At 45.0% G+C, this 24398-nt stretch overlaps 1 protein-coding gene across 1 annotated transcript in view; it reads right to left on the reverse strand.

Annotated features, from left to right (window-relative positions):
- The window catches only part of pip4p2 (phosphatidylinositol-4,5-bisphosphate 4-phosphatase 2), a 119607-nt gene that overhangs the window by 10307 nt on the left and 84902 nt on the right, over positions 1-24398 (reverse strand). Inside the window, exon 6 of the mRNA XM_070876277.1 lies at positions 228-318. Coding sequence (XP_070732378.1) covers positions 228-318 — 91 coding nt within the window. The remainder of the gene's footprint in view (positions 1-227; positions 319-24398) is intronic.

The raw sequence follows: 24398 nt of genomic DNA on the forward strand, positions 1-24398 counted from the left end.
TTATGGTCAGTTTCAGAGGGGTAATGACGGCGATGGCTGTTTCACCACCATTACCACTGCAAAATCAATGCCCTAAAGGTTTAGAACAAACAGAAATAGTGCCAAGTTTGAGTGGGAATACATTTACAAAACAGAAAATATATTACACATAAATATCAGAAAGTAAAAACACCACAATACATAAATGTCTTCATATAAGTGCTTCAACGTCATTAAATTCTACTTACAGTTAAACCAACTCCAATGAAAATACATATTATTCCAACAGTAACATATGCACAGCAACGCCTTCGCGGCAACGCACTGCCAACAGACGATCTAAAAAGAAACCAAAATAAAAAGCTGTTTGTGTTGCATCTGTACAGCGTCATCAGCAGTAATCTATTGTAACATTGTTCCATGTTTTACTTCTGCCACAATTTGAATACATAAGGATTAATTTTGCAAAAAAAATCACAATTCCCGATAGGTGAGGCTTGCTTTTTGCAGCACTATTTGTAACATTACCTCTAAAATAACCATTTAGGATATAACTACAAATAAAAAGCACACTTATTACTTGCATATAATTTTTTTTTGGACAACGGTGTGAGTTTGTCACCATTTAAAAAAAGAGGGAACTGCATTGTCCTTTTCTGGTATCAATACCCGATCAGTTGTCAAGTGACCTACTCCACGATCTAAGCCAGTCTGGTTATTGTAATGAGATAATATATCGTGCCTTCTAGCCAAGAGCTATAGGGAGCTGTATTGAGAGAGAGGGTCTGTGAAGGAATGCCATCTTGAGCTCCACATGGCTGTCTGAGATCTCCCAAATAGAGTTAAGTTGAACTAAGAGACTATGGTGTCAGAAGCGGAGACTCATGATCTTTCGTTGAACGCATCTACGACCAAAATATTGGAACTGTAAGACTTTTTTGAGCAGATCGAAATCGACGTCAAACAATGCAGTGCAGAGCATGCTTCCTACACATCTCGGGGGAAGTGCGATAAATAGACATAAGCTTGTAAAATAATCTAGAGGCATTAGTAAAGTAAACTTAAAGTGGCATAAGCTATTGTAGAGCCTCAATTGAAAAAGTATTTCTACAAATACGTGGCCACGATATTTTATGATTCGACTTGTTCTCGTACTTTGGGTATTTGAATTGTATATATGTATGTGACAAACTCAAAGTCCTAAACTGCAGCGAGCCACCATGGTGCCAACTCCTGCACACATTCCTCTCCCACCTCCATTGTAGGTGAAAACCCAACTGGAAAAAATTAAAACAGCTGTGGGACAGCTATGAAATTATCAGGAATATTGTGGAAAAACCAGAGGCTGCAATGTTTATCACTGCTATTGGCAGCGATGCCCTCGATATCCACAACAATCTTCTCTGCAAATCAGAGGAAGACCTGCAGAAAATTGAGATTATTTTGAAGCTCTGGGAAGAGCACTGCAAAGATAAAACCAACATCATCTATTGACGGTACCAGTTTAAAAAATGTATAAGGGCACAACCGGTTTGACAGATATCTCGTGAAAGTGAGAGAGCTAGCATAGTCATGTGATTTCAGCAATTTGAGAGGTTGTTTTATCAGAGACCGCAAAGTCTGCGGAATATCTGATAAAACTCTGCATAAGAGGCTGTTGCAAGAATCAAGCCTAGCACTCGATAAATGTGTGATGCTCTGTCAAGGCTACAGAGGCCACAGCTGCGCAAATGAAATCCATGAAGCTCACTAAAACAGACTCTGAAGATGTCAAATCTATCAGACAGAAACCCCGACCCACAAAGAAAGAATTCACGAAGAGTTCACGAATAATTGCAGATATTGTGGCAAAAGACATGGGCTGTGAAAAAATAAATGCCCAGCAGATGGGAAGACCTGCACAAGTTGAGGCAAACTAAATCACTTTTCTGAAAAGTGCAGACAAAGTGGATCGAGGCAGAAAGTCTACACACAACCCGAAATATAAGGGCAAGCCAAAAGTTCATGCACTATATGAAGAGAGTTATGATTCTGATTTTGAAGTCATGACTGTAAAGATGCTTGGCAATGTTGATTGCACAATCAAGGACAAAGCTGACCAAGTATCCGAACAAGATTATGGCTATCTTTTCCATTAAAAGTCAAATGGTAAAAATGTAATTAGATTGAGGGACCGCATGAAATGTGCTACCTCTTAGATACTTACCTAAAGGCTTAAAGCTAAAAGAATCTTAGACAATACTATCACTATATGACAACCATGCAACCATTTCAGTGGAAGGGACTTGTAATGTGCCACTGGAAAATACAAAGAACAAGCAAAAGTACGCTGTGCTCTTTGTGATCATTGAAAGCCAAAGTGCACCACTGATCAACAACTGATAAGAGTGAAGCATCAGAATGTCGCGGTAGTAAATGAACCACGCAAATCGCAAACTACGAACAAGGCAAACGTCTCGCTCGTATCAAAAACTGATGTCAACAATGCCGGATGTGCTTAAGGGACTTGGATACATGCCAGGGACAGTTCACCTTGAACTTAATGAATCAGCGACACAAGTTGTAATGCCACCCAGACGGGTGCCAATAGCGATCAAACAAACGTTGAGAGGAACTTGATCGTTTGGAAAAATGACAAATCATCACGAAAGTGGTTGAACCGACGCACTGGGTATCTAGTCTAGTGACTGTACAAAAACCAAATGGAAAGATACGAGTGTGTAGCTGCCACTTCTTTTCCTTCCCCAAGCCCACCGGGCTGAACTTCCCCCGCCCTAGCCTCGCATCTTTCTCCAGTTTCTCTCCAATCTCTCATTCACGCTTGTTCCCCATACCCCTGTACTTGCTGTACCTGCATGCTAACTTTGCATTTCATGTACAAGGACCCCCATATCCCTCTGTACCGCAGCACTATGTAATCTCTCTCCATTTAAATGATAATTAGCATTTTTATTTTTCCTACCAAAGTGGATAACCTCACATTTTCCCACATTATAACCCATCTGCCAAATTTTTGCCCACTCACTTAGCCTGTCTATATCCCTTTGCAGATTCTTTGTGTCTTCTTCACAACTTGCTTTCCCACCTATCTTTGTATCATCAGCAAATTTGGCTACATTACATGGAGTCCCTCCATCCAAGTCATTAATATAGCTTGTAAATAGTTAAGGCCCCAGCACTGATCCCTGTGGCAACCCACTGGTTACAGTTTGCCAACCAGAAAATGACCCATTTATCCCACCTCTCTGTTTTCTGTTAGTTAGCCAATCCTCTATCCATGCTAATATATTACCCCCCAACCTCATGAGTTCTTATCTTGTGTAGTAACCTTTTATGTGGCACCTTATCAAATGCCTTCTGAAAATCCAAACAGACTACATATACAGGTTCCCCTTTATGCATCCTGCTCGTTACATTCTCAAAGAACTGTAGCAAATTTGTCAAACACTATTTCCCTTTCATAAAACCATGCTGACTCTGTGACTGTATCGGCCCCGAAATCCAAGTTTCTCTTTCCCACGGGCATTCGTCTGGATTCTAGAAAAAAGAAACGCACTTACCTGAACCTGCTGCCCCCATGAGATATCCCGGGCCTGAGGCCTCCACTGCATTGGAGCATGTGCACATCAGGACGTGCACAGGACTGGAGTTGCACAGGACTGGAGCTGCAGTCACATTGCTCTGGGCAGCCAATCAAGGAAAAGTATGTTCTCATTCATAATAGTGGGAACTCCGTAAGTTGGAGTTCCCATTATTATGAATGTGAACCCCCACCCCAGCCCAACACACGAAACATTAACAAAAAGAAAAAATACACGACATATTTCACGTTAATTTAAATTAAAGTTATGTATTTTTAAAAACATATTTTAACGATTAAAAACATTTTTTAATTATGCTTTGAAATAAATTTAATGTAGTGGGCAGAGTTTTAAAAAAATATTTTAATTTTATTTTTTAATGTATTAAGTGTGTTTTAAAACACTTTCGCTTGTAAAAGTAGGCTATGCGCCTGCTTTTATCAGGCGCAAGAGCTTTCAGGACATCCGCTGGGCAAGATATGGGTAAATACCGCAATCTTGACATTGCAAATGTCCTGGATGTGGAGAGGCTGAGGATCGGTCAAACTCCAGCTTGACAGATCGGAAAAGCCGGTTTTCAGCGCATGTGCATTGTGCACTGAAAACCGGCTTTTGCAATGCCTTCCCTGGTCCGTACACACTCCATACAGACCTGGGATTTCTGGGTAATGATGATTTTCTAAATATCCTGCTAATACTTCCTTAATAATGGACTCTTGCATTTTCCCAATGACAGATCTTAGGGTTAACTGGTCTTCCTGCTTTCTGTCTCCGTCCTTTCTTAAATAGGGGTGTTACACATGCGGTTTTCCAATCCACTGGGACCTCTCCAGGGTCCAGGGAATATTGATAGCGGATGCATTGGTTGTAATCTATCTCTGCAACCCTCTTTTAAGGCCCGAGGATGCAGGCCAGCCGGTCCAGGAGACTTGTCCACCATAAGTCCAATTAGTTTGCCTAGTACTTTTTCTCTAGTGATAGTGATTTTTTTAAGCTTCCCCCCCCCCGCTCCCTACAGCTGCTTGATTATCTACTATTGGGATGGTTTTAGTGTCTTCTACCATGAAGACAAATACAAAATATTTGTTCAAAGTCTCTGCCATTTCCCGGTTTCCCATTATTAATTCCCCAGTCTCATCCTCTAAGGGACGTTTAATTTAGCTACTCTCTACCTTTTTATGTACCTGTAGAAATTCTTACTGTCTGTTTTCACATAAATTAGGGATGCATGTAATAAAGGTACAGCAGTTATCATGGATGACTTTAATCTACATATAGATTGGGCTAACCAAACTGGTAGCAATACAGTGGAGGAGGAGGATTTCCTGGAGTGTATTAGGGATGGTTTTCTAGACCAATATGTCGAGGAACCAACTAGAGGACTGGCCATCCTAGACTGTGTTATGTGTAACGAGAAAGGACTAATTAGCAATCTTGTTGTGCGAGGCCCCTTGGGGAAGAGTGACCATAACATGGTAGAATTCTTTATTAAGATGGACAGTGACATAGTTAATTCAGAGACTAGTGTCCTGAACTTAAGGAAAGGTAACTTCAATGGTATGAGATGTGAATTGGCTAGAATAGACTGGCGAATGATACTTAAAGGGTTGACGGTGGATAGGCAATGGCAAACATTTAAAGAGCACGTGGATGAACTTCACCAATTGTACATCCCTGTCTGGAGTAAAAATAAAACGGGGAAGATGGCTCAACCGTGGCCAACAAGGAAATTAAGGATATTGTTAAATCTAGGGAAGAGGCGTATAAATTGGCCAGAAAAAGCAGCAAACCTGAGGACTGGGAGAAATTTAGAATTCAGCAAAGGAGGACAAAGGGTTTAATTAAGAGGGAGGAAATAGAGTATAAGAGGAAGCTTGCTGGGAACATAAAAACTAAGTGCAAAAGCTTCTATAGATATGTGAAGAGAAAAAGATTTGTGAAGAAAAACATAGGTCCTTTGCAGTCAGAATCAGGTGAATTTATAATTGGGAACAAAAAAATGGCAGACCAATTGAACAGGTACCTTGGTTCTGTCTTCAACAAGGAAGATACAAATAACGTTCTGAAAATACTAGGGGACCGAAGGTCTAGCGAGAAGAAGGAACTGAAGGTAATCCTTATTAGTCAGGAAATTGTGTTAGGGAAATTGATGGGATTAAAGGCCAATAAATCCCCAGGGCCTGATAGTCTGCAGCCCAGAGTACTTAAGGAAGCGGCCCTAGAAATAGTGGATGTATTGGTGATCATTTTCCAACATTGACTCTGGATCAGTTCCTCTGGACTGGAGGGTAGCTAATGTAACACCACTTTTTAAAAAAGGAGGGAGAGAAAACGGGGAATTATAGACCGGTTAGCCTGACATCAGTAGTGGGGAAAATGTTGGAATCAATTATTAAAGATGAAATAGCAGCGCATTTGGAAAGCAGTGACAGGATCGGTCCAAGTCAGCATGGATTTATGAAAGGGAAATCATGCTTGACAAATCTTAGAATTTTTTGAGGATGTAACTAGCAGAGTGGACAAGGGAGAACCAGTGGATGTGGTGTATTTGGACATTCAAAAGGCTTTTGACAAGGTCTCACACAAGGGATTGGTGTGCAAAATTAAAGCACATGGTATTGGGGGTAATGTATTGACGTGGATAGAGAACTGGTTGGCAGATGGAAGCAGAGTCAAGATAAACGGGTCCTTTTCAGAATGGCAGGCAGTGACTAGTGGAGTGCTGCAGGGCTCAGTGCTGGGACCCCAGCTATTTACAATATACATCAATGATTTAGATGAAGGAATTGAGTGTAATGTCTCCAAGTTTGCAGATGACACTAAGCTGGGTGGTGATGTGAGCTGTGAGGAGGATGCCAAGAGGCTGCAGGGTGACTTGGACAGGTTAGGTGAGTGGGCAAATGCATGGCAAATGCAGTATAATGTGGATAAATGTGAGCTTATCCACTTTGGTGGCAAAAACACGAAGACAGAATATTATCTGAATGGCGGCAGATTAGGAAAAGGGGAGGTGCAACAAGACCTGGGTATCATGGTACATCAGTCATTGAAGGTTAGCATGCAGGTGCAGCAGGCGGTGAAGGCGGCAAATAGCATGTTGGCCTTCATAGCTAGGGGATTTGAGTATAGGAGCAGGGAGGTCGTGCTGCAGCTGTGGCCTCACCTGGAATATTGTGTTCAGTTTGGTCTCCTAATCTGAGGAAAGACATTCTTGCAATTGAGGGAGTGCAGCGAAGGTTCACCAGACTGATTCCCGGGATGGCAGGACTGACATATGAGGAGAGACTGGATCGACTGGGCCTGTATTCATTGGAGTTTAGAAGAATGAGAGGGGAGCTCATAGAAACAGATAAAATTCTGTCGGGACTGGACAGGTTAGATGCAGGAAGAATGTTTCCGATGTTGGGAGAGTCCAGAACTAGGGGTCACAGACTAAGGATAAGGGGTAAGCCATTTAGGACTGAGATGAGGAGAAACCTCTTCATTCAGAGAGTTGTTAACCTGTGGAGAGAGTTGTTGATGCCAGTTCATTAGATATATTGAAGAGGGAGTTGGATATGGCCCTTACGGCTAAAGGGATCAAGGGGTATGGTGAGAAAGCAGGAAAGTGGTACTGAGGTGAATGATCAACCATGATCATTGAATGGTGGTGCAGGCTCGAAGGACCGAATGGCCTACTCCTGCACCTATTTTCTATGTTTCTATGTTTTTCTTTTTCTTGCTAGTTTACTCTCAATCTATCTTCTTTTTCTTTATTTTTTTTTAAATCGTCCTTTGCTGGTTTCTAAAAATTTCCCAATCCTCTGAACTACTACTAATCTTCGCAACATTGTATGCCTTTGCTTTCTATTTGATACCATCCTTAACTTCCTTAGTTAGCCACAGATGGTTCAGTTTTCTCTTAGAATCTTTGTTTCTCACTGGAATATAAAAGTTCATAGGTTTGGGGGCAATATATTAGCATGGATAGAGGATTGGCTAATTAACAGAAAATCGGGATAAATGGTTCATTCTCGGGTTAGCAATCAGTAAATAGTGGCGTGCCGCAGGGATTAGTACTGAGACCCCAACTATTTACAATCTATATTAAGTTGGATGAAGGGACTGAGTGTAATGTAGCCAAGTTTTCTGATGATACAAAGATGGGAGGAAAAGCAATGTGCGAGGAGGACCAAAAAACCTGCAAAAGGACAGACATGCTAAGTGAGTGGGCAAAAATTTGGCAGATGGAGTAGAATGTTTCAAAGTGTGAGGTTATGCACTTTGGCAGGGGGGGGGGGGGGGGGGGGGGGGGGGGGGAGAAAAAAAAAAAAAAAATCGAAAAACAAGTTATTATTTAAGTGGAGAAAAATTGCAAAGTGGTGCAGTACAAAGGGATCTGGTGGTCCTGGTGCATGAAACACAAAAGGTTAGTATGTAGGTACAGCAAATGATCAGGAAAGCCAATGGAATCTTGGCCTTAATTGCAAAGGGGATGGAGTATAAATGCTGGGAAGTTTTGCTACAGTTATGCAGGGTATTGGTGAGGCCACACCTGGAATACTGAGTACAGTTTTGGTTTCCATATTTAAGAATGGATATACTTGCTTTGGAGGCAGTTCAGAGAAGGTTCACTAGGTTGATTCCGGAGATGAGGAGGGTGACTGAAAAGGAAAGGTCGAGTAGGTTGGGCATCTACTCATTGGAATTCAGAAGAATGAGAGGTGATCTTATCAAACGTATAAGATTATGATGGTGCTTGACAAGATGGATTCAGGGAGGATGTTTCCACTGATAGGGGAGTCTAGAACTAGGAGGCATAATCTTAGAATAAGGGGCTGCCCATTTAAAACTGAGATGAAGAGGAATTTCTTCTCTCAGTGGGTTGTAAATCTGTGGAATTTACTGCCTCAGAGAGCTGTGGAAGTTGGGTCATTGAATAAATTAAACAGCGACAGACAGTTTCTTAACCGATTAAGTAAATAAGGGATTATGGGGAGCGGGCCCAAATCCATGATCGGATCAGCCATGATCGCATTAAATGGCGGAGCAGGCTCGAGGGGCCGCATGGCCTATTCCTGCTCCTATTTCTTATATTCTTATGTTATCTTTGCTGAGAGTTATGAAATATCTCCTTAAATGTCTGCCACTACTTATCAACCGTCATACAATTTAATTTATTTTCCTAGTTCACTTTAGCCAATTCCACCTTCATTCCTTTTGTAATTGCCTTTATTTAAGTTCAGGACACTAGTTTCTCATCCTCAAACTGAACTTGAAATTCCAACATGCTATGATCACTCTTCCCCAGAGGATCCGTTACTTTGAGATGATTAATTAATCCTGTCTCATTACACATTACCAGATCTAAAATAGCCTGCTCCCTGGTTGGTTCCACAATTTATTGTTCTAAGAAACCATCCCGAATACACTCTATGAACTCTTCCTCTACCTTTGCTAATTTGATTTATCCAAACTATAAGAAGATTAAAATCGCCCATGATTATTGTAGTAGCTATCTTACAAGCTTCCATTATTTCTTGATTTATACTCTGTCCTTCAGTGTAGCTACTGTTAGGGGGTCTATAGACCACTCCCACCAATGACTTCTTTCCCTTTCTATTTCTTATCTCCACCCAAACTAATTCTACATCTTGATCTTCTGAGCCAGTATCATTTCTCACTACTGCACTAATCTCATTTTTTATTAACAGAGCTACCCCATCTCCTTTTCTTTTTTGTTCTGCCAATCCTTTAAAAATTTAAAATACCCCTGAATATTCAGTTCCCAGCCCTGGTCACCTTGCAACCACGTCTCTGTAATGGCTATCAGATCATACCCATTTATTTCCATTTGTACCGTCAACTATTTCTATCTTGTTACGAATGCTGCGTGGATTCAGATAGCGTCTTAATTTTGTCTTTTTACCATTTTTCCCTACTCTGCCCCACTTTCTGATGCACTCTTGTGTTTATACGCTCTGTCCCACTCTGGTTATTATCATCCTGCATTATTTGCCTTCTCCTTTCTCTTTGAATTTTTAAGTTTCCGCTCACCTGAACCTTCCGACCCACTATTTAATTTAAAGTCCTATCTACATCCATAGTTATTCGATTCATAGAAACATAGAAAGGAGTAGACCATTCGGCCCTTCGAGCCTGCACCGCCATTCAATAAGATCATGGCTGATCATTCCCTCAGTACCCCTTTCCTGCTTTCTCTCCATACCCCTTGATCTCTTTAGCCGTGAGGGCCATATCTAACTCCCTCTTGAATATATCCAATAAACTGGCATCAACAACCCTCTGCAACACGGAATTCCACAGGTTAACAACTCTCTGAGTGAAGAAGTTTCTCAACATCTCAGTCCTAAATGGCCTACCCCTTATCCTAAGACTATGTCCCCTCATTCTGGACTTCCCTAACATTGGGAACATTCTTCCCGCATCTAACCTGTCCAGTCCAGTCAGAATCTTATACGTTTCTATGAGATCCCCTCTCATCCTTCTAAACTCCAGTGAATAATGGCCCAGTTGATCCAGTCTCTCCTCATATGTCAGTCCAGCCATCCCTGGAATCAGTCTGGTGAACCTTCGCTGCACTCCCTCAATAGCAAGAACGTCCTTCCTCAGATTAGGAGACCAAAACTGAACACAATATTCCAGGTGAGGCCTCACCAAGGCTCTGTACAACTGCAGTAAGACTTCCCTGCTCCTATACGCAAATCCCTTAGCTATGAAGGCCAACATACTATTTGCCTTCTTCACCACCTGCTATACCTGCCTGCCAACTTTCAATGACCGATGAACCATGAAACCCAGGTCAATTTGCACCTCACCTTTTCCTAATCTGCCGCCATTCAGATAATATTCTGCCTTCGTGTTTTTGCCCCCAAAATAGATAACCTCACATTTATCCACATTATACTGCATCTGCTATGCATTTGCCAACTCACCTAACCTGTCTAAGTCACCCTGCAGCCTATTAGCATCCTCCTCACAGCTCACACTGTTACCCAGTTTAGTGTCATCTGCAAACTTGGAGATATTACACTCAATTCCTTCATCTAAATCGTTAATGTATATTGTAAAGAGCTGGGGTCCAAGCACTGAGCCCTGCGGCACTCCACTCGTCACTGCCTGCCATTCTGAAAAGGACCCGTTTATCCCGACTCTCTGCCAACCAGTTCTCTATCCACATCAGTCCATTACCCCCAATACCATGTGCTTTGATTTTGCACACCAATCTCTTGTGCGGGACCTTGTCAAAAGCCTTTTGAAAGTACAAATACACCACATCCACTGGTTCGCCTTGTCCACTCTACTCGTTACATCCTCAAATAATTCCAGAAGATTCATCAAGCATGATTTCCCTTTCATAAATCCATGCTGACTTGGACCGATCCTGTCACTGCTTTCCAAATGCGCTGCTATTTCATCCTGAATGATTGATTCCAACATTTTCCCCACTTCTGATGCCAGGCTAACCGGTCTGTAATTACCCCTTTTCTCTCTCCCTCCTTTTTTAAAAAGTGCTGTTACATTAGCTACCCTCCAGTCCATAGGAACGATCCAGAGTCGATAGACTGTTGGAAAATGATCAGCAATGCATCCACTATTTCTAGGGCCACTTCCTTAAGTACTCTGGGATACAGACTATCAGGCCCCGGGGATTTATCGGTCTTCAATCCCATCAATTTCCCCAACACAATTTCCCACCTAATAAGGATATCCTTCAGTTCCTCCTTCTCACTCGACCCACTGTCCCCTAGGAGATTTGGAAGCTTATTTGTGTCTTCCTTCTTGAAGACAAATCCTAAGTATTTGTTCAATTGGTCTGCCATTTCCTTGTTCCCATTATAAATTCATCTGAATCCGACTGCAAGAGACCTACGTTTGTCTTCACTAATCTTTTTCTCTTCACATATTTAGAGAAGCTTTTGCAGTCAGTTTTTTATGTTCCCTGCAAGCTTCCTCTCGTACTCTATTTTCCCCCTCTTAATTAAACCTTTAGTCCTCCTCTGTTGAATTCTAAATTTCTCCCAGTCCTCAGGTTTGTTGCTTTTTTTAGCCAATTTATATGCCTCTTCCTTGGTTTTAACACTATTCTTTATTTCCCTTTTAGCCACGATTGAGCCACCTTCCCCGTTTTATTTTTACTCCAGACAAGGATGTACAATTGCTGAAGTTCATCCATGTGATCTTTAAATATTTACCATTGCTTATCCACCATCAACCCTTTACATATCCTTTGCCAGTCTATTCTAGCCAATTCACGTCTCATACCGTCGAAGTTACCTTTCTTTAAGTTCAGGACACTCATTTCCGAATTAACTGTGTCACTCTCCATCTTAATAAAGAATTCTACCATGTTATGGTCACTCTTCCCCAAGGGCCCTCGCACAACAAGATTGCTAATTAGTCCCTTCTCATTACACATCACCCAGTCTAGGATGGCCAGCTCTCTAGTTGGTTCCTCGACAAATTGGTCAAGAAAACCATCCCTAATACACGCCAGGAAATCCTCCTCCACCGCATTGCTACCAGTTTGGTGAGCCCAATCAATATGTAGATTAAAGTCGCCCATGATAACTGCTGTACCTTTATTGCACTTTTCACTTATATCTTGTTTGATGCTGTCCCCAACCTCACTACTGTTTGGTGGTCTGTACACAACTCTCACTAGCGTTTTCTGCCCTTTGGAATTCCGCAGCTCCACCCATACCGATTCCACATCATCCAGGCTAATGTCCCTTCTTACTATTGCATTAATTTCCTCTTTAACCAGCAACGCCACCCCACCTCCTTTTCCTTTCTGTCTATCCTTCCTAAATGCTGAATACCCTTGGATGTTGAGTTCCCAGCCTTGGTCACCCTGGAGCCATGTCTCCGTGATGCCAATTATATCATACCCGTTAACTGCTATCTGCGCAGTTAATTCGTCCACCTTATTCCGAATACTCCTCGCATTGAGGTACAGAGCCTTCAGGCTTGTCTTTTTAACACACTTTGCCCCTTTAGAATTTTGCTGTAATGTGGACCTTTTTGTTTTTAGCCTTAAGATTCTCTGCCCTCCACTTTTACTATTCTCCTTTCTATCTTTTGACTCCATTTTATTTCCCTCTGTCTCCCTGCACAGGTTCCCATCCCCCTGCCACATTAGTTTAACTCCTCCCCAACAGCACTTGCAAACACTCCCTTTAGAACATTGGTTCCGGTCCTGCCCAGGTGCAGACTGTCCTGTTTGTACTGGTCCCACCTCCCCCAGAACCAGTTCCAATGTCCCAGGAATTTGAATCCCTCCCTTCTGCACCACTGCTCAAGCCACGTATTCATCTGAGCTATCCTGCGATTCCTACTCTGACTAGCACGTGGCACTGGTCGCAATCCTGAGATTACTACTTTTGAGGTCCTACTTTTTAAATTTAGCTCCTAGCTCCCTAAATTCGTTTCGTAGGACCTCATCCCGTTTTTTTACCTATATCGTTGGTATCTATATGCACCACGACAACTGGCTGTTCACCCTCCCTTTTCAAAATGTCCTGCACCCGCTCCAAGACATCTTTGACCCTTGCACCAGGGAGGCAACATACCATCCTGGAATCTCAGTTGCGGCCGCAGAGACGTCTATCTATTCCCCTTACAATTGAATACCCGATCACTATCGCTCTCCCACTCTTTTTCCTGCCCTCCTGTGCATGAACTTGGCTGCTGAGTCATCCCTCTTTTGCTTCTGCCTTCATTTTATTTCACTCTGTCCCTGCATAGGTTCTCATCCCCCTGCCATGTTAGTTTAACTCCTCCCCAACAGCACTAGCAGGACATTGGTCCCAGCATGGTTCACGTGAAGCCCGTCCCAACATAACAGCTCCCTCTTTCCACAGTACTGGTGCCAGTGCCCCATGAATCGAGACCCAGTTCTCCCACACCAATCTTTGAGCCACGCCTTCATCTCTCTGATTTTATTTACCCTATGCAAATTTGCTCGTGGCTCAGGTAGTAATCCAGAAATTATTACCTTTGTGGTTTTGCTTTTTAATTTAGCCTCTAGCTGCTCATAGTCCCTCAGCAGAATCTCTTTCTTTGTACTGCCTATGTCATTGGTGCCTACGTGGAGCACAAGAACTGGATCGTTCCCCTCCCACACCAAGTTCCTCTCTAGCCCAGAGGAGATGTCCTAACCCTGCCACCGAGCAGGCAACACAGCCTTCGGGACTCGCGCTCTCGGCTGTAGAGAACAGTATCTATCCCCCTAACTATACTGTCCCCTACCACTGCTACATTTCTTTTTACTCCCAACTTTTTCCTCCAAATTGAATGGCCCCCTGCAGCAAAGGTGTGTGGTCAGTCTGCTCATCCTCCCTGCAGTTCCTGCTCTCATCCTCACAGGGAGCAAGAACTTCATACCTGTTGGACAAGAATAAGGGCTGAGGCTCCTCCATCACCACCATCCTGGATCCCCAGACCTGCCTCACTCAGTCACAACACCCTCCTGTCCCTGACCACGGACCAAATTTTAATTATTTAACCTAAGGGGTGTGACTGCCTCCTGGAATATAGCGTCCAGGTAACTCTTCCCCCTCCCTGATGTATCACAATGTCTGAAGCTCGGACCCAAGCTCCAACTCTGAGCCAAAGTTCCTCAAGCAGCCAACACATTGGTGTCCACCAGCTCCCACATGCTACAACTGCAACACATTGCCTACCCTTCCATCTCTAATGTATTTTATTTAACTAATTAGCTTTAAGTTTTGAAATTTCAATTATCTATATAGAGTGTTTAATCTTATATTTCAATGAGATCACCTCTCATTCTTCTAAACTCCAGAGAGTATAGGCCCAATCTACTCAATCTCTCTTCATAGGACAACCCTCTCATCCCAGGAATCAATCTAGTGAACCTTTGTTGCCTCAAAGGCAAGCATATCCTTCCTCAGATAAAGAGACCAAAACTTTGCACAGTATACCAGGTGTGGTCTCACCGCAGCCCTGTACAATTGTAGCAAGATTTCATTACTCTTGTACCCCAACCCTCTTGCAATAAAGGCCAACATGCCATTTGCTTTCCTAATTGCTTGCTGTACCTGCATGCTAACTCTGTTTCCAGTACAAGGACATCTAAATCTCTCTCAATACTAACATTTAATAGTTTCTCAATATTTAAAAAATATTCTGTTTTCCCATTCTTCCAACCAAAGTGAATAACCTCACATTTTCCCCTATTTTCCATCTGTCATCTTACTGCCCACTCACTTAACCTGTCTATATCCCTTTTTAGGCTCTTTGTCCTCCTTACAGCTTCGCATCATCAGGAAATTTGGATACATTGCACTCAGTCCCTTCATCCAAGTCATTAATATAAATTGTAAATAGCTGAGGCCCAAGTACTGATCCTTGCGGCACTCCACCAGTTACAGGCTGCCAACCTGAAAATGACCCGTTTATCCCTTTCTGTCCATTAACCAATCCTCTATCCATGCTAATACATTACACCCAACCCCATGAGCCCTTAACATTGCGTAACAACCTATTATATGGCACCTTATCGAATGCCTTTTGGAAATCCATACATACTCCATCCACTGGATCCCCTTTATCTACCCTGCTAGTTACATCCTCAAAAACTCTCAAATTTGTCAAACGTGATTTCCCGTTCATAAAACCATGTTGACTCTGCCTAATCATATGATTTTATAAGTGCCCTATTAACACTTCTTTAATAATTTGATTCCAGCATTTTCCCTAACTCTGATGTAATTCCCCGGTTTCTCTCCACCCCTGCTTTCTTGAATAGTGGTGTTACATTTCCTATCTTCCAACCCATTGGGACCGTTCCAGAATCTAGAGAATTTTGGAACATCACAACCAATGCATCCACCACTTTTAGAACCCTAGGAAGCAGACCATCAAGCCCAGGCTTTTTGTCGACTTTTTAAAAAAATGCGTTCCGGGATGTGGACGTCGCTGGCAAAGCCAGCATTTATTACTCATCCCTAATTGCCCTTGAGAAGGTGGTGGTGAGCCGCCTTATTGAACCTCTGCAGTCCTCGTCATGAAGGTGCTCCCACGGTGCTGTAAGGGAGGGAGTTCCAGGATTTTGACCCAACGACGATGAAGAAACGGCAATATATTTACAAGTCCGGATGGTGTGTAAACTGGGAGTGGAAACTGCAGGTGATGGTGCTCCCTTACACCTGCTGCCCTTGACCTTCTAAGTCACGGATTTGAGAGGTGCTGCCGAAGAAGCAGGGATGAGTCGCTGCAATGCATCTTATAGATGGTACACACTGTAGCCACGGTGTGCTGGTGGTGAAGGGAGTGAATATTTAAAGAGGTGGATGGGGTGCCAATCAAGCGATCTGCTTTGTCCTGGATGGTGTCGAGCTTCTTGAGCTTTGTTGGAGATGCACTCATCCAGGCAAGTGGAGAGTATTCCATCACACTCCTGGCGTGCCTTTTAGATGGTGGAAAGACCTAAGGAAGTCAGGTGGCGAGGCACTCACCGCAGAATACCCAGCCTCCGACCTGCTCTTGTTGCCACAATATTAGAGGGATGGCAGGGTAGCTCAGTCCTGTGGAGGCATCATCATCACCATAGGCAGTCCCCCCCTCGGAATCGAGGAAGACTTGCTTCCACTCCTGAAGTGAGTTCTTTAGTGGCTGAATAATCCAATATGAGGAGCCACAGACTCTGTCACAGGTGGGACAGATATTCACCGAGGGAAGGGGTGTGTGGGACTGGTTTGCCACACGCTCCTTCTGCTGCCTGCGTTTGACCTCTTCATGTTCTCGGCGTTGAGATTCGAAGAGCTCAACGCCCTCCCTGATGCACTTTCTCCACCTAGGACGGTCTTCACTTTATCAGGGAGGCTTTGAGGGGGTCCTTTTAATGTTTCCGCTGCCCACCTTTGACTCATTTGCCGTGAAGGAACTCCGCATAGAGCATTTGCTTAGGGAGTCTCGTGTCCAGCATGCGAACAATGTGGCCTGCCCAGCAAAGATGATAGAGTGTGGTCAGTGCTTCAATGCTGGGAATGTTAGCCTGGACGAGGAGACTGATGTTGGTGCGCCTGTCCTCCCAGGGGATTTACAGGATCTTGCGGAGACATATCTGCGGAGACATTGGTGATATATCTCCAATGACTTCAGGTGTCTTCAGTACATGGTCCATGCCTCTAATCCATACAGGAGGGTGGATATTACTACAGCCCTGTAGACCGTGAGCTTGGTGGTAGATTTGAGGGCCTGGTCTTCGAATGCTCTTTTCCTCAGGTGGCCAAAAGCTGCACCGGCGCACTGGAGGCGGTGTTGAATCTCCGCATCAATGTGTGCTCTTGTTGAGAAGAGGCTCCCGAGGTATGGGAAATGGTCTGCGTTGTCGAGGGCCACGCCGTGAATCTTGATGACTGGGGGACAGTGCTGTGCGGCGAGGACAGGCTGGTGGAGAACCTTTGTCTTACAGATGTTAAGCCTAAGGCCTATGCTTTCATATGCCTCGGTGAATACATCGACTATATCCTGGAGTTCAGCCTCAGAATGTGTGCAGAGGCAGGTGTTGTCTGCATATTGTAGCTCAACGACAGAGGTTGGGGTGATCTTGGACCTGGCCTGGAAGCGGCGTAGGTTAAACAGCTTCCTACTGGTTCTGTAGTTTAGTTCCACTCCAGTGAGGAGTTTGTTGACTGTGAGGTGGAGCATGGCAGCGAGGAAGATTGAAAAGAGAGTTGGAGCGATGACACAGCCCTGTTTGACCCTGGGCCGGACGTGGATTGGGTCTGTGATGGATCCATTGGTAAGGATCACAGCCTGAATGTAATCGTGGAGCAGGCGAAGGATCTTGACAAACTTTTGGCGGCATCTGAAATGAAGGAGGACGCTCCATAGACCCTCACGATCTGCTTTGTTCTGGATGGTGTCAAGCTTCTTGAGCTTTGTTGGAGCTGCACTCATCCAGGCAAGTGGAGAGTATTCCAGCACACTCCTGACGTGCCTTCCAGATGATGGAAAGGTTTTAGGAAGTCAGGAGGCAAGACACTCGCCACAGAATACCCAGCCTCTGACCTGCTCTTGTTGCCATAATATTAGAGGGATGGCAGGGCAGCTCATTCCTGTGGAGTGCATGTCCTGCAGCATGTGGAAAGTCCTGGACGCTTCACACGGCCTAGGCAACAATGTGTGCAGGAAGTGTCTCCAGCTTCAACTACTTGAGCTCCGCGTTTCGGAGGTTGAGCAGCGGCTGAAGTCAATACGGTACAACCGCGAGGCTGAGAGCTACATGGATAGCACGTTTCAGGAGGTGGTCACCCCGCAGCTTAAGAGTATGCAAATAGAAGGGAAGTGGGTGACCACCAGACAGAGTAAGAATGCAAGGCAGGTAGTGCAGGAGTCCATCTTGCTTTCCAACCCATATTCTCTTCTGAGCCCTGGTGAGGGCGATGGTGCCTCTGAGGAGTGCAGCCAGAGCCAAGTCCAAGGCACCACGGGTGGCTCAACTGCACAGGGGGGGAGGGATGAAGAATAAGAGAGCTGTAGTGGTAGGAAACTCAATAGTTGGGGGAAGAGAGAGGCGTTTCTGCAGCCATAGATGTGACTCCAGGACGGTATGGGTGCCTCTCTGGTGCCAGGGTCAAGGATATCACAGAGTGGACGCAGGGCAATCTGGGGGGAGAGGGTAAACAGCTAGAGGTCATGGTTAATATCAGTCGAGGAGGCGGGAGCTCGGAGCAGCGCAAGTCCGGGGTCGGAGAGAGGCCTATAAAGGCCAGCGGGAGTCGAGCAGTTCGAGCAGTCAGTCGAGGAGGCGGGAGCTCGGAGCAGCTCGAGTCCGGGGTCGGAGAGAGGCCTATAAAGGCCAGCGGGAGTCGAGCAGTTCGAGCAGTCAGTCGAGGAGGCGGGAGCTCAGAGCAGCGCGAGTCCGGGGTCGGAGAGAGGCCTATAAAGGCCAGCGGGAGTCGAGCAGTTCGAGCAGTCAGTCGAGGAGGCGGGAGCTCGGAGCAGCGCGAGTCCGGGATCGGAGAGAGGCCTATAAAGGCCAGCGGGAGTCGAGCAGTTCGAGCAGTCAGTCGAGGAGGCGGGAGCTCGGAGCAGCGCGAGTCCGGGGTCGGAGAGAGGCGTACCGGTGCAGCTACAGGGAGAAGGCAAAGATACAAAGGTGACGTCACACCTAGGGGGTAAGTGATTGGCTGGTGATTGGTGAGTAGTTTTTCTTTTTCTTCTTGTATTGGTCAGTAACTTTAGCACTGTTATTACCAGTTTAAGTGTATCTAAGGGTTAAGACATGGCAGGAGAGCTCGGTCAGGTGTTATGCTCCTCCTGTACCATGTGGGAACTCAGGGACACTTCCGGTGTCCCTGACGACTACGTGTGCGGGAAGTGTGTCCACCTCCGGCTCCTGACGGTCCGCGTTGCGGAATTGGAGCTGAGGGTGGATTTACTCTGGAGCATCCACGATGCTGAGAATGACGTGAGTAGCACGTGTAGTGAGTTGGTCTTACCGCAGGGAAAGGGTCCACAGCCAGATAGGGAATGGAAGACCAGCAGGAAGAGTAGTGCAAGGAAGGTAGTGCAGGGGTCCCCTGTGGTCATCCCCCTGCAAAACAGATACACTGCTTTGGGTACTGTTGAGGGGAATGACTCATCAGGGGAGGGCAGCAGCAGCCAAGTTCATGGCACCGTGGCTGGCTCTGCTGCACAGGAGGGCAAGAAAAAGAGTGGGAGAGCGATAGTGATAGGGGATTCAATTGTGAGGGGAATAGATAGGCGTTTCTGCGGCCGCAACCGAGACTCCAGGATGGTATGTTGCCTCCCTGGTGCAAGGGTCAAGGATGTCTCGGAGCGGGTGCAGGACATTCTGAAAAGGGAGGGAGAACAGCCAGTTGTCGTGGTGCACATTGGTACCAACGACATAGGTAAAAAAAGGGATGAGGTCCTACGAAACGAATTTAAGGAGCTAGGAGCTAAATTAAAAAGTAGGACCTCAAAAGTAGTAATCTCGGGATTGCTACCAGTGCCACGTGATAGTCAGAGTAGGAATCGCAGGATAGCGCAGATGAATACGTGGCTTGAGCAGTGGTGCAGCAGGGAGGGATTCAAATTCCTGGGGCATTGGAACCGGTTCTGGGGGAGGTGGGACCAGTACAAACCGGACGGTCTGCACCTGGGCAGGACCGGAACCAATGTCCTAGGGGGAGTGTTTGCTAGTGCTGTTGGGGAGGATTTAAACTAATATGGCAGGGGGATGGGAACCAATGCAGGGAGACAGAGGGAAACAAAAAGGAGACAAAAGCAAAAGACAGAAAGGAGATGAGGAAAAGTGGAGGGCAGAGAAACCCAAGGCAAAGAACAAAAAGGGCCACTGTACAGCAAAATTCTAAAAGGACAAAGGGTGTTAATAAAACAAGCCTGAAGGCTTTGTGTCTTAATGCAAGGAGTATCCGCAATAAGGTGGATGAATTAATTGTGCAAATAGATGTTAACAAATATGATGTGATTGGGATTACGGAGACGTGGCTCCAGGATGATCAGGGCTGGGAACTCAACATTCAGGGGTATTCAACATTCAGGAAGGATAGAATAAAAGGAAAAGGAGGTGGGGTAGCATTGCTGGTTAAAGAGGAGATTAATGCAATAGTTAGGAAAGACATTAGCTTGGATGATGTGGAATCTATATGGGTAGAGCTGCAGAACACCAAAGGGCAAAAAACGTTAGTAGGAGTTGTGTACAGACCTCCAAACAGTAATAGGGATGTTGGGGAGGGCATCAAACAGGAAATTAGGGGTGCATGCAATAAAGGTGTAGCAGTTATAATGGGTGACTTTAATATGCACATAGATTGGGCTAGCCAAACTGGAAGCAATACGGTGGAGGAGGATTTCCTGGAGTGCATAAGGGATGGTTTTCTAGACCAATATGTTGAGGAACCAACTAGGGGGGAGGCCATCTTAGACTGGGTGTTGTGTAATGAGAGAGGATTAATTAGCAATCTCATTGTGCGAGGCCCCTTGGGGAAGAGTGACCATAATATGGTGGAATTCTGCATTAGGATGGAGAATGAAACAGTAATTTCAGAGACCATGGTCCAGAACTTAAAGAAGGGTAACTTTGAAGGTATGAGGCGTGAATTGGCTAGGATAGATTGGCGAATGATACTTAGGGGGTTGACTGTGGATGGGCAATGGCAGACATTTAGAGACCGCATGGATGAATTACAACAATTGTACATTCCTGTCTGGCGTAAAAATAAAAAAGGGAAGGTGGCTCAACCGTGGCTATCTAGGGAAATCAGGGATAGTATTAAAGCCAAGGAAGTGGCATACAAGTTGGCCAGAAATAGCAGCGAACCTGGGGACTGGGAGAAATTTAGAACTCAGCAGAGGAGGACAAAGGGTTTGATTAGGGCAGGGAAAATGGAGTACGAGAAGAAGCTTGCAGGGAACATTAAGGCGGATTGCAAAAGTTTCTATAGGTATGTAAAGAGAAAAAGGTTGGTGAAGACAAACGTAGGTCCCCTGCAGTCAGAATCAGGGGAAGTCATAACGGGGAACAAAGAAATGGCAGACCAATTGAACAAGTACTTTGGTTCGGTATTCACTAAGGAGGATACAAACAACCTTCCGGATATAAAAGGGGTCAGAGGGTCTAGTAAGGAGGGGGAACTGAGGGAAATCTTTATTAGTCGGGAAATTGTGTTGGGGAAATTGATGGGATTGAAGGCCAATAAATCCCCAGGGCCTGATGGACTGCATCCTAGAGTACTTAAGGAGGTGGCCTTGGAAATAGCGGATGCATTGACAGTCATTTTCCAACATTCCATTGACTCTGGATCAGTTCCTATGGAGTGGAGGGTAGCCAATGTAACCCCACTTTTTAAAAAAGGAGGGAGAGAGAAAACAGGGAATTATAGACCGGTCAGCCTGACCTCAGTCGTGGGTAAAATGATGGAATCAATTATTAAGGATGTCATAGCAGTGCATCTGGAAAATGGTGACATGATAGGTCCAAGTCAGCATGGATTTGTGAAAGGGAAATCATGCTTGACAAATCTTCTGGAATTTTTTGAGGATGTTTCCAGTAAAGTGGACAAAGGAGAACCAGTTGATGTGGTATATTTGGACTTTCAGAAGGCTTTCGACAAGGTCCCACACAAGAGATTAATGTGCAAAGTTAAAGCACATGGGATTGGGGGTAGTGTGCTGACGTGGATTGAGAACTGGTTGTCAGACAGGAAGCAAAGAGTAGGAGTAAACGGGTACTTTTCAGAATGGCAGGCAGTGACTAGTGGAGTGCCGCAAGGTTCTGTGCTGGGGCCCCAGCTGTTTACATTGTACATTAATGATTTAGACGAGGGGATTAAATGCAGTATCTCCAAATTTGCGGATGATACTAAGTTGGGTGGCAGTGTGAGCTGCGAGGAGGATGCTATTAGGCTGCAGAGTGACTTGGATAGGTTAGGTGAGTGGGCAAATGCATGGCAGATGAAGTATAATGTGGATAAATGTGAGGTTATCCACTTTGGTGGTAAAAACAGAGAGACAGACTATTATCTGAATGGTGACAGATTAGGAAAAGGGGAGGTGCAACGAGACCTGGGTGTCATGGTACATCAGTCATTGAAGGTTAGCATGCAGGTACAGCTAAGAAAGCAAATGGCATGTTGGCCTTCATAGCGAGGGGATTTGAATACAGGGGCAGGGAGGTGTTGCTACAGTTGTACAGGGCCTTGGTGAGGCCACACCTGGAGTATTGTGTACAGTTTTGGTCTCCTAACTTGAGGAAGGACATTCTTGTTATTGAGGGAGTGCAGCGAAGGTTCACCAGACTGATTCCCAGGATGGCGGGACTGACCTATCAAGAAAGATTGGATCAACTGGGCTTGTATTCACTGGAGTTCAGAAGAATGAGAGGGGACCTCATAGAAACGTTTAAAATTCTGACGGGTTTAGACAGGTTAGATGCAGAAAGAATGTTCCCAATGTTGGGGAAGTCCAGAACCAGGGGTCACAGTCTGAGGATAAGGGGTAAGCCATTTAGGACCGAGATGAGGAGAAACTTCTTCACCCAGAGAGTGGTGAACCTGTGGAATTCTCTACCACAGAAAGTAGTTGAGGCCAATTCACTAAATATATTCAAAAGGGAGTTAGATGAAGTCCTTACTACTCGGGGGATCAAGGGTTATGGCGAGAAAGCAGGAAGGGGGTACTGAAGTTTCATGTTCAGCCATGAACTCATTGAATGGCAGTGCAGGCTAGAAGGGCTGAATGGCCTGCTCCTGCACCTATTTTCTATGTTTCTATGTTTCTAGGATCAATGACATAGGTAGAAAGAGGGATGAGGTCCTGCAGGCAGAATTTAGGTAGTTAGGAGAAAAATTAAAGGGTAGGACCTCAAACTTAGTAATCTCCGTGTTACAACCAGTTCCACGTGCTAATGAGTATAAGAATACAAGGATAGAGAGGATGAACACGTGGCTGGAGAGTTAGTGTAGGAGGGAGGGCTTTAAATTCCTGAGGCATTGGGACCGCTTCTGGGGAAGATGGGATCTGTACAAACCGGATGGATTGCACCTCAACAGTGCCGGGACCAATATCCTCGCGGGGAGTTTTGCTGGTGCTGTTGGGGAGAATTTAAACTAGCTTGGCAGGGGGATGGGAACTGGAGAACAAATTCAATAGGGAAGGAAGTAAAGCTGAAATTGGATAGCAAGAATTTAGCAAGAATTTCTGCAAGACAGAGGAAACGAGGGTTAGTAAGTAGTAATCAAGAAGGTCTTCCTGTGCTAAAATACTTTAATGCAAGGAGCATAGCGAATAAGGCGGATGAGCTAAGAGCACAGGTCGACACTTGGGAGTATGACATTATAGCCATTACAGAGACATGGTTGAAAGAGGAGCAGGGTTGGCAGCTCAATATTCCTGGTTACAGGATTTTGAGACAAGACAAAGTTAAAAGGGGGGAGGTCGCGGTGTTGATTAAAGAAACTATTACAGCAGTGAGGAGGGATGATATGTAAGAGGGATCATCAAATGAGGCCATATGGGTTGAATTAAACAATAAAAAAGGGGTGATGTCACTACTGGGCGTTTATTATAGACCGCCAAACAGTGGGAGGAAGTTAGAGGAGAAAATATGTAGTCAAATTGCTGTGGTCCAAAAACCATAGGACAGTAATAGTAGGAGATTTTAACTATCCTAATATTGGGCTCAATTTTGGCCCATCCCTTTTTTGGCGCATTTACAGGACATACGCCACTTTTCTCCACTGAAAAGTACGCCCCAAAAAAAAAAAAAAATTGCTCCCCACTTTGGCCGCTGTCCGGCCTCTCCTTGGTTGTTGCGTAGCGTGGCCAGTCGAGTCGGGGGCGGAGCCAGCGTCCTGCACTGAAAACAGTTCCAGGACGTCTGCATATGCACATTGGATTCGGGTCACGATGTCCACGCATGTGCAGTAGAGCTGAAATTTGGCAGTCGGCCATTTTTAAAAGGAATCGTAGCTGCTTGTGTATTGCTGTCCAGTGAGTTTGCTTCCTGCAGCCTGTGTGTGCTCCGATGTCGGTAGTTCCTGCCCCTATCCCTGGCCGAGTGGTCTCCCGGTCATCCCGCACCTATCACAGGCCGAGTGGCCTCCCGCACCAGCCGGTCCGCTGTTGAAGTAGCTGCTTGTGTTTTGCCCTTGCTTCAGCCTGTTGCAGCCTGTCTGATGAATTTGCTTCCTGCAGCCTGTGTGCGCCTTCCCGGGCTAGGACTTAGTTCTATTTTTTATTTCTTATTGAATGCTCATTGCTTTTTGTGCTTTGTTTAGTGCTTTGTAAGTCTTGGTGCAACGTCCTCTCCATTTCCCTTCTCACCCGAGGCCGAATGGC

The sequence above is a fragment of the Pristiophorus japonicus genome, chromosome 1 (genome assembly GCF_044704955.1).
Source record: "Pristiophorus japonicus isolate sPriJap1 chromosome 1, sPriJap1.hap1, whole genome shotgun sequence".
Lineage (NCBI taxonomy): Eukaryota > Metazoa > Chordata > Chondrichthyes > Pristiophoridae > Pristiophorus > Pristiophorus japonicus.